Genomic DNA, 14,775 nt, shown 5'->3' with positions numbered 1-14,775 from the left:
GAGATTAGACAAATGAATCTCCAAATTTGGGGGTGTAACAATATTGTATATACACCTTAATATAAAATAAATGGAAAATGGTTGTAGGGATATTTTTGCCATTTCATTTTTATTATTATATTTCAGTATTTAATAAAAAAGAAATAAAACCCCTAAATCGTTAATCTCCTCCACTCTCCTTCGTTTCTTTTTTGCATTTTTCAGTTTGAGATCTCTGCATCTTCGTTCCAAAATCGAAGAGGAGATTATTTCCCCAGCTTCTCTCCGCTCTCTGCATCGTCTCCAGTCCGCCATCCTCCGACTCCGACGATCTTGGGGTTCTTAGTAGGCGTTCTCAGTTCGCCAGCCATCGACTCCGACGACAGTCGGCGTTCTCAGGTTGCCAGCCTCGTACTCTGACGATCTTGGCCATTCTCAGCTTCACCTTTGATCATTGTGAGTTGTAGTTTGTTTGGTTTATATGTTTGTTTTTGCTTAAATTTAGTGCTTTAGTCGGCTCTGTATTCTTTTTTCTTTTTTCTGTACGTAGCTTAGTGAGTAGAATAAAATCTTCACTGCATTAAGAAAAATTAGTGTAAATGAAAAGGATTGAAAAATTGGAATGGCTATTTAGATGTCACAGTAACTTTAATTTTGTTAATCTTGTAGTATGACTAGTCTCTGATTTTTTATTGTTGACTAACTTTCATGGCTAACCTTCTCAATTTCTCTCCCTCTCTTTCTGTCAACTTCGATCTCAATAACTCTTCTAAAGGTTTGGACTTTGGAAGAAAGGCATGACAACCCAATCAGATCCGTAGGGTTAGATTTTTCTGCTATTTCTAATGGTTAAAGTTCTAAGGTTAGACTTTCTGCTATTTCTAATGGTTAAATTTCTAATGTGGGTTTATGATTTTTGATTGGTAGAAATTTTGGAGATTATGTAAAATGGGTATTTATGATTCCTGTAATTAGCTCTTTCTTAGATTTGTATTTTTCTGCTATTAAGGTATGATTCTAGTTCTAAAATGTTTGGGTATGCATACATGGTTATTTAGGATTTTTCTTGATAGAAATTTTTGGGTATGTATGTGTTTATGACTTTTGTAAATAGTTCCTATGATCAATTTCGTGGAAGATATTGGTTTATCATTATATTTTCTATACATTTATCATTTATGTATATATGGGTTCTCCAGCTTAGGTATATTGTGAAAGTTGAACTCTAGAGTCTAGACCATAAAATCCTCAGTTAAAACCTTCTGTTATGAACTCATCAATGGGGTTTTTTGTTAAGCCTTCTGTTATGAATTCAAAGCCTTGTGTATGTGTATGTTTGTTCTGTGGCTTTGTTGGCCTGAGTTTGGGGTGTTTAGCCCAGTTCAGGTCTGTAACTTGTTTAATGAACTTGGCCCAGCAAATTAGCAATACAAATATTGGTTTGTTTTTCTTTTAGGTATTTGTGGTTTTGAGTGAATATTGAACCTTTCTTTCTTTTCAGTCTCGTGTGGCCCCTGATTCTCCCTCTGAGCTGATTGAGTACTTTCTTGATACCGAAGCACAAGATATCAAGTTCGAGATCGCAAGATTGAGGCCAAGGTCAGTGCTTTTCAATGTTCAGAAATTTTTTCTAACTTTAATTGAAAAAAAATGTATAAATTTCATAGTTGGTAATGGTACGACTCATTACTTTCAGTAGCTCATTACACTATTTTCAATTCCTTTGATGAATTATGATTTGAATTGTTACGTGGTTGACAAATTTGTATTGAACCAAATAAAATTTGTTACTGCAGATTGACTAAGGGGTTTTTTGCACATGTACAAAACAACATATATATTGTGTAATTATTGTTTCTTCTGTTTTCTGTTTCGTTCTTTCTCCTTTTTTTAGCCTTTCCTCTGATTCCATAGTCGACATATACAACAATCTTTTCCCACAAAACAGACAACTTAGTGGCAAAATCAGTAGGTCCACACCACTATCCTTTTACTTGAAAATATTGTATTAGAGACTACATGTGATTTGTGACCATTATATGATAGATAGGTTTCTGCATTCCATACAACTGCACTAAATTTAGATATATTGCAGCAAGTAGTTATGAACTACATCTTGTCATTCAACCGTATCTGTTCATAGTCTTTGTTATCATGATTAGAATAGAGAGTACAACCTGTATCACAGCTTTAAATGCTAATTCCATTAGTCCACATCATAATATTTTAGTTGCAAAAATTGTGTAAAGACTTTAATTAAATTGGTATGAATTTATCAATAGGGAAAATCACATTAGACTATCTATTTTAGACAAGTTAAGATTTGAACCTGAAAAACTTTGTGCATGGCTTCGATTTGCTTCCTATACCAGGTGTAAAGGACTCCATTTCTGTTGAGAACATTAATTATTTCCCTCAGTTAAAACTACTGTGAATTATTAATCTTCACATTTTTAAATATATTTAACACCACCATATTAGTATTCTTATTATTAGTATCATTATTATTACAAAACCAACTACAAAGTTCCACTAGAATAACCCCAGAAAATAAAAAATAATGCTTCATTTTTGGGTTTGAGATTGAATAACAGTATTGCATACCAATTCAACTCAATTTTCCCTTACTCTAAAATCTAAATAATAGGTTCTATCTTCTACACTTCAACTCAATTTATTTACACCCTATTAAACCCAACCAAACATATACTTTTTACTATATTATTGTGAGGTTATATATTAAATTTGGACATATTTTTTCTTTGATTATGGAAACAATTTTTCTTAAGTGGAAAAAAAAGGCCCACTATACACTATCATGCAATTCCAAAAAAAACATGTGGATCTTCATTGAACCTTTATAATGCTATGAATGGATCAAAAAACCATCCCCAAATCTTAATGGTACTGTTGAAAATACTGTGTTTTACACTTTTCAATATAATATATATTTATAAAGGCTTTTATTGATACTTATTAGGTTAATCTTCTGGTCTTGGTCTTGGTCTTGGTCTTGTGTAGAAAAGGTCCCCTGTAGAATGTAATGATTATTGAATTCAAAAAGACTTTTTTGTATATATATACAATGGATCTTTTTATTAAATGCTCTTTTGAAGTCTAGTGCTTAGGTTTTATCTTCTTAAAAAAAATTGAGTCTTTTTCTTCGGTGATCATATTATTCACTATACTAGTCCAAGGTGCAATCCATGCTAACAAATACTATTTATATATATAAAAAACACACACACACAATATGACAACATTAAAAAATTTAGTGCTCCACCAACAGTATCTACATACCCCACAAAAATATATCACTATCTATATTTATATATGTGTATAAAATTGTAGTATGTATTAGTATTTAAATTTGATTAATAATATGTATATTGTGAATGTTCTGGGAATTTTCTGAGTGTTTTTTGTAGGGTTTTAAATTTTTAGGATATGTTATAATAGAAATGTTATGCTGTCAAAATTTTGGTAGAGTTAGAGGACTAAATAAATAATAATATAATAAATAAGACATTAAATACTTAGAATTAACAAAATAAATTAAAGAATAAATTAAAATATTAGATAAATAATTTAATTTAATATTAACAATTTAATAATTTTAAAATAAAGTGAAAAATTATAATTTAATATTAACAAATTTAGTAATTTAAAAATAAATTAAATAATTAGATATATAATTTAAAAATAAATTAAAAGTTAGATAAATAATTTCAAAATAAATTACAAAATTATAATTTAATTTAATATTAACAAATTTAGTAATTTAAAAATAAATTAAAAGTTAGATAAATAATTTCAAAATAAATTACAAATTTAGATAAATGAATTAAAAAATTATAATTTTATTTAATATTAACAAATTTAGTAATTAAAAAATTAGATAAATAATTTCAAAATAAATTAAAATTTTAGATAAATGAATTAAAAAATTATAATTTAATTTAATATTAACAAATTTAGTAATTTAAAAATAAATTAAAAGTTACATAAATAATTTCAAAATAAATTACAAAATTATAATTTAATATCATAAGATTTTATAAGACATCATAAAACATCTAGTGTTAAAAAATATTTCTTTTTTTGTTGATTTTCTTTGGTGATAAAATTTGATCACCAAAGATTGGATAGACGTTTTATATATTATCACTTAGTGATAATGTTTTATTAATTATTTTCAATCACGAAAAGCCTTAGACCCGTTCGGTGAAGCTGAGTCAGTAAGAACTCTTAAATATGCTTCTCCGAATTATCCAGGACGGTATGTGTCCGCATGGATAGTTTGGATTTTTTGTGTACCTATAATTTGATCTAGTACTCATTTTATTGTTTCGTTAATAGAGATTTCAATATGTGTCTCCTTATTTGTTCTCGTAAGTGGGCAAACTTAATTTTAGTCTGCCCACTTATGAGAACTATAGGGAGGTGCTGCCGAAATTTTTACATAAACGAAACAATTTTAAGAGTGTAGATTAAATTATATGTATACTACAAATCTGAATGGGATAGGTTCTTTACCCTTATAGAAGTGGAGTGAAAAGGTGGATTAGGGCACACACACACATAGTCAATAAGTTTTAATTATTGTTTATTCTTGTATCGTAGATGCCGATCGATAAGAGTTGGACGTCATTAAGGAAGCGTAACTGTGATGCTTATTGGAACGGTCTCCAAGCCTTCTTGAGAATGGCAAAAGAACACGTAGACTGCGATGGGAGAATTTTATGCCCGTGTGTGAGGTGCTTGAATGTTAAACTACAAACTATAGATACAGTGGAGGCTCATGTCTTTGACAAGGGTTTTCAACAGAGTTATCAAAAGTGGGTTTACCACGGTGAGGTGGAAGCTAGTGTCGCCAATGAGGTAGTTGAGGAGAATGAAGATGTAGACGAGATGGTTGACGTCGTTGATGATTTCATCTTACCGACAAATGCAGAGGAAGCAGATGGTGTGTCTGGCAGTCGAATGGGACAGTATTATGATGAGTTGTTCGACGAGATTGAAGCTGAGTTGTATCCGGGTTGTGATTGGATATCATCCTTAAACTTTTTGGCGAAGTTGATGCATTTGAAAGTTAGAGGGAAGTGGCCAAATAACTCTTTCGATGAATTGTTGAAGTTACTAAAATTTGCATTTCCGAAAGATAATAAAATTCCCCCAACACACTATGAGGCGAAAAAGAAGCTGAGTAAGTTAGGGTTGGGATATCAATCAATCCATGTGTGTAAATATGATTGTTCCTTATTTTATAATGAGCATGCAAGCAAAGATTCATGTCATGTGTGTGGGAGTAGCCGATGGGTCAATGAAAAGAAGAAGGGGAAAAAGGTTCCACACAAGGTGATGCGTTACTTTCCGTTGACTCCCAGATTAAAGAGAATGTACAGTTCAAGACATACAGCTAATGACATGTTATGGCATCATACTGGGAGATCAATAGAAGATGGGGTGATGCGTCATCCGGTTGACGGGTCTGCATGGAAAGACTTTGATGCCACCCATCCTGATTTTGCAAAAGATCCTAGAAATGTTCGTCTAGGCTTGGCTGCTGATGGGTTTAATCCTTTTGGCAACATGAGCTTATCATACAGCATGTGGCCTGTGATTTTGACGAACTACAATCTCCCCCCTTGGCTATGCATGAAGGAAGAGTATTTTATGCTAACTCTGCTTATTCCTGGGCCAAAATCACCGGGTAAAGACATGGATGTATTTCTAAGACCCTTGGTGGATGAGTTAAAACAATTGTGGATTAACGGAGTCGACACAAGAGATGGCACAAGGAATGAATTGTTCAAGAAGCGTGCAGCCCTTCTGTGGACAATTAACGATTTCCCTGCTCGTAGTAGCTTGTCTGGTTGGAGCGGGCAAGGGTATAAAGCATGTCCAATGTGCAATGAAGACACCACTTCCATTCGAGTGATTGGTAAGACATCGTATGTCGGTCATAGGCGATTCTTGAGGAGTAATCATAAGTATAGAAGGGACAAGGAATTTGATGGCAAAGTTGAGAAAAGAAATCCTCCACAACAGTTTACTTGTCAACAAGTTTTAGATCAAGTCAATGCTTTACCGCTTCAAGTGTCTGGTAAACATGACAGATTTGGGGGGGTGAAGCGCAAGCGAGGTGCAGGGGAAAGTAATTGGAGGAAAAAAAGTATTTTCTATGAACTTGATTATTGGAGTTCAAATCAGTTAAAACACAACCTAGATGTGATGCATGTTGAGAAGAATGTGTGCGACAGCATCCTTGGGACTTTGTTAGATAATGATAAATCTAAGGACACCACTAACGCAAGACATGATTTAAAGAATATGGGGGTTAGGAAATCGTTGTGGATTTACGAGGATGCCAATAAAAGGTTAATGAAACCGCATGCTCCATACGTGTTCACTTTTGAACAGAGGCGAGATTTCTGTCAATTTTTGAAAGGAGTGAAGTTGCCCGATGGTTTTTGTTCTAATCTAAAGAAAAAAGTCACAGACAATGACTCAAACATTGTTGGGTTGAAGTCCCATGATTGTCATGTGATAATGCAACGATTACTTGCAGTAGGTGTTTGCAAGTTTTTACCAGAATCTATATCCACTACCATCACTGAATTGTGTAATTTCTTCAAACAATTGTGCTCTAGGACACTGAACGTTTTTGATATGGAGAAAGCTAAGGATGACTTGATTGTTATTTTATGCAAGATGGAGTTGATTTTCCCTCCAGCATTGTTTGACATAATGATCCATCTGGTTTTGCACTTGCCTGATGAAGCAATATTGGGAGGACCTGTATTTATGAGGTGGATGTATCCTTTTGAAAGATATATGAAAAAATTAAAAAACTATGTCAGGAATAAAGCTCGTCCTGAAGGATCTATAACAGAAGGATATGTTGCAGATGAGGCTTTGACATTTTGTTCAATGTATTTCAAAGGTGTGGAAACAAAATTTAATCAGCCTGATCGAAACGAAGATGCACCGTATGTGAATCGACACCTCACAGTGTTTGAATCTCAATGTCGTCCTCTTAGTAAGGGAATTCCCGTGCCCCTCGATGAAAATACTCGGAATAAAGCTGAGTGGTTCATATTGGATAATTCTCCAGAAACTGAAGTGTATTTAGAGTAAGTACATAATTAATATTCATTTTATTCTTTGTTCAATGTACTCCTTAATTAACAATATTGACATTGTTAATTAATTAACAGGGAGCACCTAACTGAGGTGCAACAAAGAGATATGGCTGCCAATCATAAATTGATACATAAGAAAGAGTTTCGTTCATGGTTTCATAAGAAGGTAACTTGTACTTAGCAAATTGCATACTACAAATTACATTCTCATTCTAATATATTTCTTTATTATTAGATATATGACTTGCACCAACTTGGGTCATTAGAGCATGCTGATGAATTACTAGCTTTAGCATCTGGGTCAGATCTATTGGCTTACTCCTACCAAGCATGTATAGTGAACGGAGTTCGATTTGTCTCATACAATCGAGATCAGAATCGAATTACACAAAACAGTGGAGTGTGTGTCGCTGGAACAGAAGGTTTTAACTATTACGGGCAACTTGAAGAAATACTCCAGCTGTCTTTTACTGGTTCTTATTCGGTGGTATTATTTCGATGTAAATGGTTCAATACAGATCCGAAAAAAAAGAAAACCATCACTGTAAATAATATTACTAGTATCAATGTTAGCGGTGAATGGTATAAAGATGAACCGTTCATACTAGCTAGTCAAGCAAAACAAGTATTCTACATCGATGATCTCGTTAGAGGACGAGATTGGAAAGTTGTCCAAGAAGTGAATCATCGGCAAGTTTGGGACTTTCCAGATGCTTCAGATATGATTGCTGATGTTGATGTTGTACATGACACCAACTCATCGAATTTTGTTTTGACTGTGGATCTCGGAGAGTTGGTTGTTCAGCAATCTGATGTACCAGCGACTCAAGTCAACACGGCCCATCGACCTTCTTTAGTTGTTCAAGAAGATGATGGATTTATTAATGACAATGAAGATGATATGGCAGACAGTGTAGAAGAAGCAGAAGATGAGGATGAATTAATTGTCGACCTTAGTGATGATAATACTGATGATGTGTGCCCGATAGATGTTGATGTAATTAGTGAGGATAGTGACTATTCTACTTAGTTTTGTATCTAGTGTTCAATGTATTATACATATTGAGAAATAAAAAGTTCGTTTCCAAATAGCATGTTTCAAATTACCTAATCAATTGAAATAATACTCAATAAATTAATTATAAATAATAATTAAATATTAAAATAGATAGGTTAAATTACTGTCGTGTTAGTAGATGTCAGCAGATGTGGCTAGAGCTCACGGTGGAGACGCTGGCGGTGATCCTCCACCGGATCCTACTAGGATCCCGACTACATGCGACTCAGGTAATTTTTTTGTTATTTTATTTACACATATGTTTATCATGTATATACTAATATTCTATGTATTATTAATAAAAAAAATACAGGAATCCCAATTAAGAGAAAGGGTCGTGGCGCAGCTATTGGAAAAGATCTAGAGGAGAGGCGGCGTAAAAATGGAAAACCATTGGAAGTAACGTTTTGCCCACGAACGTACAAGGTTGTTGGAATCGAGCACGCTGCTTTTGTCCGCCTTGTGGGAACCCAAATTAAAACGAAAGTTCCCGGACATTACGGTTCATGGGAATTAGTGCCTCAACAATACAAGGATCAGGTCCTTGCCATAATTCAGGTAAAAATAATATTAAATATATTTTTTTAAAATTTGTCTTTAATATAGTACATATATTATTAATATGTTTAATTTTCAATTTAGTACTATTATCAAATAGCGGGCCGCGAGGATTTCTTAAAGTGTTTAAATGGTATCGATCGAGAGATGAAAGACCGATACCGCAATAGGAAAACACTAAGACACGAACACTTTGAGAAATACTACAATGGACCGGAGGATTGGGATAAGGTTTTAAACAACCCAACCAATGATGTTAACAAGGAGGAGTGGAAGCAGATTTGTCAGTTATTTACAAGTCCACAATTTATTGCGCGCTCCATAAAGAATAAGGAAAATCGGAAGAAACAAAAGTATTCTACAACAAAGGGTACAAAATCGCTGGCAGCCGTCCGTTTTGAAAAAGTAAGTAAAAGATAAAATATTATCAAAATTATGTTATTTTAAATTATATGTTCTCTAACATTTTGGTTATATTTTTTAGACGAACCCGGACCTCATTGAGTCATGGAAGGATTATCATTGGAAGAAATCAAAAAATGATTTCGTGAACGATGATGCTCGCCAAGATTATGTAAGTTTGAATTATATTTTTTAATATTAATAGAGTTATATTTAATGTTAGTGTCTAACATTTTTTGAAAACAGGAAAAACTGAAGGTTGATTTTGAGTTACGAACTCAGCAAACATCCACTGATGCTTCTAATAATGATAGTCCGTCATCAGTTGATCAGGAGGAGGTGCTACAAAAAGTATTAGGCCAAAGGCGTGGACATGAGCGAGGAGTGGGCCGCAAATTGAAGGGGTCGGGGTCGAGGTCATCATCTACCCAACACTCTCACTTCAGCGAGTCTCAAGTTCCTCCTCATCATTCAAGAGAATATATAGAAAATCTGGAGAATAATTTACAGAAATTGACTGATCAAGTTAATTTCTTAACTCAATATTTTGTACCTCCATTTCGTCCACCAAACGTTCAGATGCCGCATGTGCCTGATAGTGACAATACTTCTAGGGCTTCGTCTTCTCAACCTCCAGCTCCAACTCATCCTTCTATGTACGGGGCAGCGCCGTCTTATCATATGGTACCTCCATATATGTACGGAACAACACCTTATCCGTGTCCGATTCCACCGTCCTCCCAGCCATCGTATCCCTACATGTATGGAGCTGGATCGTCCACATTACCTCCCCAATATCCTTGGCCGATGCCGCCACCGCCACCGCCACCGCAGCAATCACAACCACCGCAACAACCACAACAAGAAGACAATAGGGAGGAGGACGAGGCAACTGACTTAGGAGACTAAGTTTATATTTTTATTAATTATTGTTTAATTTTATAAATATTTGTTATGTTAATGTATTATGAATATTTATAATTGTTATTTTAATATACTAATTTGAATATTTAATATAATATTTTTATATTTAATTAATTAAATTTTAAATAAATTTTTCGATAAATAATTATTTAAAATTTTATTTAATTAATTTTATTATTTTTTTATAAATAGAGTAGTATTAGGGGCGACATTGTCGCCCCTGGTAATATGCTACGTGTACAATTTGGGGCGACAGAATGTAGTATTAGGGGCGACTTGTCGCCCCTAATAATATTTAATTAATTAATTTTATTATTTTTTTTATAAATAAAGTAGTATTAGGGGCGACATTGTCGCCCCTGATAATATGCCACGTGTACTATTTGGGGCGGCATAGTAAACTATTAGGGGCGACATGTCGCCCCTAATACTTAATTATTAGGGGCGACATATCGAAAAAATATTTCAAAATTTTTAAATTTTTGTGGCGAAATTTCAACTTTTAGGGGCGACTATGTCGCCCCTAATATTTGAATATCAGGGGCGACCCTATAGTCGCCCCTAATGTACCCTTCAGGGACATTTTTCTACGAGCGACCAATCAGGGGCGACAAGTCGCCCCTGATCTGTATTAGGGGCGACTTTTTGGGTTATTAGGGGCGACATGCGTCGCCCCTAAAAGTCATTTTTGTTGTAGTGATTTTCAAGGTCGACGGGTAATCATCAAATTTCACCAAAATGAGACCGCGAAAACTTTTACCCATTCTGGTGGTCAAAATTCCTAATTATCAAGAGTGACTTTATGATATATTAAGGGAAACACGCTACTTACCAACCCTAATAATATATTAGGGGCAACACCGCCGCCCCTAATAGTTCACCTCTAAAACTATTTTTGTTGCAGTGACAATTGAGTTCAATATTGGAATTATGACAATTGAGTTCAATATTGGAATTATCCACTAAGAAAATGATCCAAACCAAACATTATTATGCTCTAGTTCAAAATAGTATGTTGCATGGTGTTAGCGATGGCAATATAATCAAACTTTACGACGTAAACGATGAAGATATGACTTGCCAAAGAGTTAGATATGTTAATGGTAAAGTCTTTGTGATTGATGAGGTGTGACAAAATATGCTCTATGCAGATTTTAATTAGAGTAATCTTGGATGGTACTGACAGTTGAAAAAAAAATTAACAAATGCAAAAAATTTCAACCGACCGACCGATCTTTTTAGTATGGCCATGACTTTAGTTGGCACATCCAATATGGCCTCTATATATGGTCTTTATGTTAGTTGTATTGTATATATATAATGTTTTAATTATTGAATATTATTAAATTTCTACAAATTTCATCAATAATTTTTAAATTTTAGGCAAATATATGTAATATTCATAAGTGCTACATCGGATCAAATATTCCTATTATTTATTGTTGTAATTATTAAATTTATGCAAATTTTAAGGGAATTTATGTAATATTCATAATATATATTTTTTAAAATTTCTATCAATATTAAAAAAATATCTGATACTTTCATAAATTATATAATGTCTATATTTTCATTGACAAGAATATTATCATTCTTTTATATTATAGATGTTAATGTTTGCTGACTTGCATGTAATCCCGTATATGTATGGGGTTCGGTTGTTCAAATATATACGAAAACAATAGAGTTATTACATGAAACTATATATATCATAAATATAAATAGATATATATATATATATTAATCTCATTAAAGGCAACTACCTATAAAAAACTTTTTAGGTAGGTATATTACTTTTGTCCCAACTGTAGAGACATTTTTTATTTTCCGAAATTTGATAAATTGTAACTTTTTTTATGGAAATGCACATAATAGTTATAATAGGCATCTCGCCAATTTTGGGGAAATTTTGAATAATTTATAGTGCAGAAATTAGAGTTCAAATAGTTTGTTTTCCACGCTTATAAAAAAAACTAGACACGCGTATGACAGATTGTTTGAATCTTGATTTTAGTACCGTAAATTATTTAGAATTTCTAAAAATTGGCGAGATGCTTGTTATAATTATAATGTACACTGTCATGCAAAAAACCATTGAGTTATAATTTATATAAGTTTTGAAATATAAAACACTCCTACAATAAGAGCAAAAGTGATGTCCCCACCTAAGAAAATTCATGGATATTTCTATAATTAGTTTTTCTGTAAGAATGTTTTAAATTAATCGATTTGTTATTCTTATAATTATAAATCTATATATATATATATATAAAAGAGTGCTTCAAGAAGATGACGTGACACTCTAAGATGTCTTTAATTTAATTTTTTTATTCATTTTATGAATTTTAGTTACATGTTAGTTTAAATTTAAATAAGATATTTAAAGATTATTTATTTAAATTAATAATATTGTTGACGTTGTTTTTCGTCAACTAAAATCGTAGAGCAATTAAACAATGTAAACTATGAAGCGAATGGATGAGGAAGAGAAACAAGAAGATTTTTACGTGGTTCAGCAGTTAACTCTGCCTAGTCCACGAGTCTATGTTATTAAGACTTTGAGTTTTCTGGAAATTCTTGAGAGATGAATTACCCAGAGCTCTCTCTCCTAAAGTCAGAAATCCCTCCTTTACAAGTGGTCAATCCTCCTCTATTTATAGGGAATGTTACAGAGTTCATTCCCACATATTTCGGGAAGATATTCTGTATATCAATTTAAATAATGATATTAAATACAATATCTCCAATATACATGAAAACATCCCATGAGAATCGGGAACGGATAACAGACTAAATGGTATCCCTTAAATATTGGGATTACACAACAATAAATATGTTCACACATAATGTGCTATCCCATGTGCCTCATCAGGTCTTCGAGATCAGCAATCGACATTGTGACTGTCAGGACTTATGAAAATGTTACGAACTTGTCACCCAACATCAGGACATGCTTGGAGTAGATAGATACTATCGAAGCTATCACACTCGAGCTTGCACTTCCCGAGCTCGGACTGTTTTATCTGAAGACAATTGGTAACAGATGTATCCCAGTGTCGTGCCATTTTGAACTCAGAAAATATCTCGAGGTTACACATCTTCAAGGTCGTTGTTTTACTTCAGAGATTTTACAGCTGGACCAGGCAACGTTTTCGTACATTTCGAGCTCACACTTGACGAGCGCAGCTTTCGGGGTCATAACCTCTTGTCTCGAAATCTGGGTGTAACATTTTGCCCCCTCAAAAGTATCAATTTGAATCCTATGAGAAGGAAAATTTTGAACTGCTCCTCTTGGAAACTGTACCATCAAATACACTCGAGTGTGGACACGCATCAGCTGGGCATTGACCAATCAAAGTACTTGAGTGCCTTGGAAACCAGCCCACGTTCGTTCGCCTGCCACCTTTATGGTACCATCTTCTCATTTGTCCTTGGCCGTCGGATCTGATACGGAATCTGGCCAATGGCCCAGATTAATTCGACTTTTTACATTCCCAGGGGTCTATAAATATATCCCCATTCGTCTTCCCCCTTTTACTTCCATGTTCAAGCTTTCAGAGAGAGAAAGGAAGAAAAAAAAAACCCAGAGAATTCTTTACCAGTTCTTGCATGTTCTCCAAGCCAAGAAGACAAAGCAACGTTGGTCTCTTTGATTCCGTGAGATCGTCTTTGCAACTGCTTATGCGGTCATCAACCTCTCTATTTTCGTCGACTACATTGTGTAAGTCTCTGTTCCTAGCTTCGTATGCCCGTGTATATGCATTGTTTTCATGTATGTTTATATTGTTGCATTATTGGTTCACTTAATGGTTTTGCACACTAGAGTGTTTCAGCAGATAAATATTAGTCTTAAGTTCTAATATCACGGGTTCCAAACTCAGATCATGTGTAAAAGACCCAAATATGGTTATGTTACTGAGTTTTTGAATTTCGGAGGACATATCTTGTACACCAAGATATTGGGTACAAAATTAGGGTTTTGTAAATTGCACGTTTCCCAAAAATATCACTTTTTGAGTAACTGCCAACTTTTTTCCCTGAAATATCGGGATCTTCAAAAATAAATCCACCTTCCTTTCTTTTCGTGGAATACACGCTCCGAGTCTGGCCTCATCTTTTGGACTGAGTTTGCCTTGAAGCCTCGATCATTCGAGCTTAGATCATCCTGATTCTCATTCTTAATTTCTTGTTCACCTGGCCCTCACCCTTTTGCTCTCTTGCTAGATGCCACAGAACTCAGGAAAGCGGTGGGGGTCAAAGCTCGCAATTCCTTACTCACCGAAGGCTCCAAGCCCGGAGTTACCTTTCACCTAGAACTAGCGTCGAGCACCAACTAATGCGCGAGCAAGAAGATACCCGAGATCACTTTCGACGTCAAATCGATGAGGTCGAGGAGAGGAAAAGGAAGAGACTTTGTGTCGCAATCCACCCAGATCCTGACCCCGAGCCCAGACCAAACCCCATCGATCCCACTCTTAGAGTGACAATCACCTTTAAGCTAGAGGACCTTCAATTTTCACTTATGGGAGAACCATCAAACCCCCCTTCTACCTCTCAGTCAACATCCATTCCCACCTCAAAGAGAGAATTCTTCGACGCCGAGCACTACTGGAGCTCAATTTCTTCATTAGGGCAGATCTCCGACATCTTGGCCCTTCATAATATTGGACTATCGGGCTCGCTGAGGTGTCGAGCTTCGAACTCCCACGA

The 14,775-nt window shown here is 34.4% G+C and overlaps 1 protein-coding gene across 1 annotated transcript; it reads left to right on the top strand.

Annotated features, from left to right (window-relative positions):
- The first annotated feature begins 1,478 nt into the window (after window positions 1-1,478).
- Window positions 1,479-10,050, top strand: LOC133832085 (uncharacterized). Its single transcript, XM_062262471.1, has 6 exons — window positions 1,479-1,578; window positions 8,321-8,411; window positions 8,495-8,739; window positions 8,824-9,144; window positions 9,224-9,313; window positions 9,388-10,050. Exons 2-6 carry the CDS (start codon window positions 8,321-8,323, stop codon window positions 10,048-10,050), a joined length of 1,410 nt encoding a protein of 469 aa, XP_062118455.1. The 5' UTR covers window positions 1,479-1,578.
- Window positions 10,051-14,775: the final 4,725 nt, after the last annotated feature.

The sequence above is a fragment of the Humulus lupulus genome, chromosome 4 (assembly GCF_963169125.1).
Source record: "Humulus lupulus chromosome 4, drHumLupu1.1, whole genome shotgun sequence".
Classification (NCBI taxonomy): Eukaryota; Viridiplantae; Streptophyta; class Magnoliopsida; order Rosales; family Cannabaceae; genus Humulus; species Humulus lupulus.
This window is presented reverse-complemented; position numbering and strand designations above follow the sequence as displayed.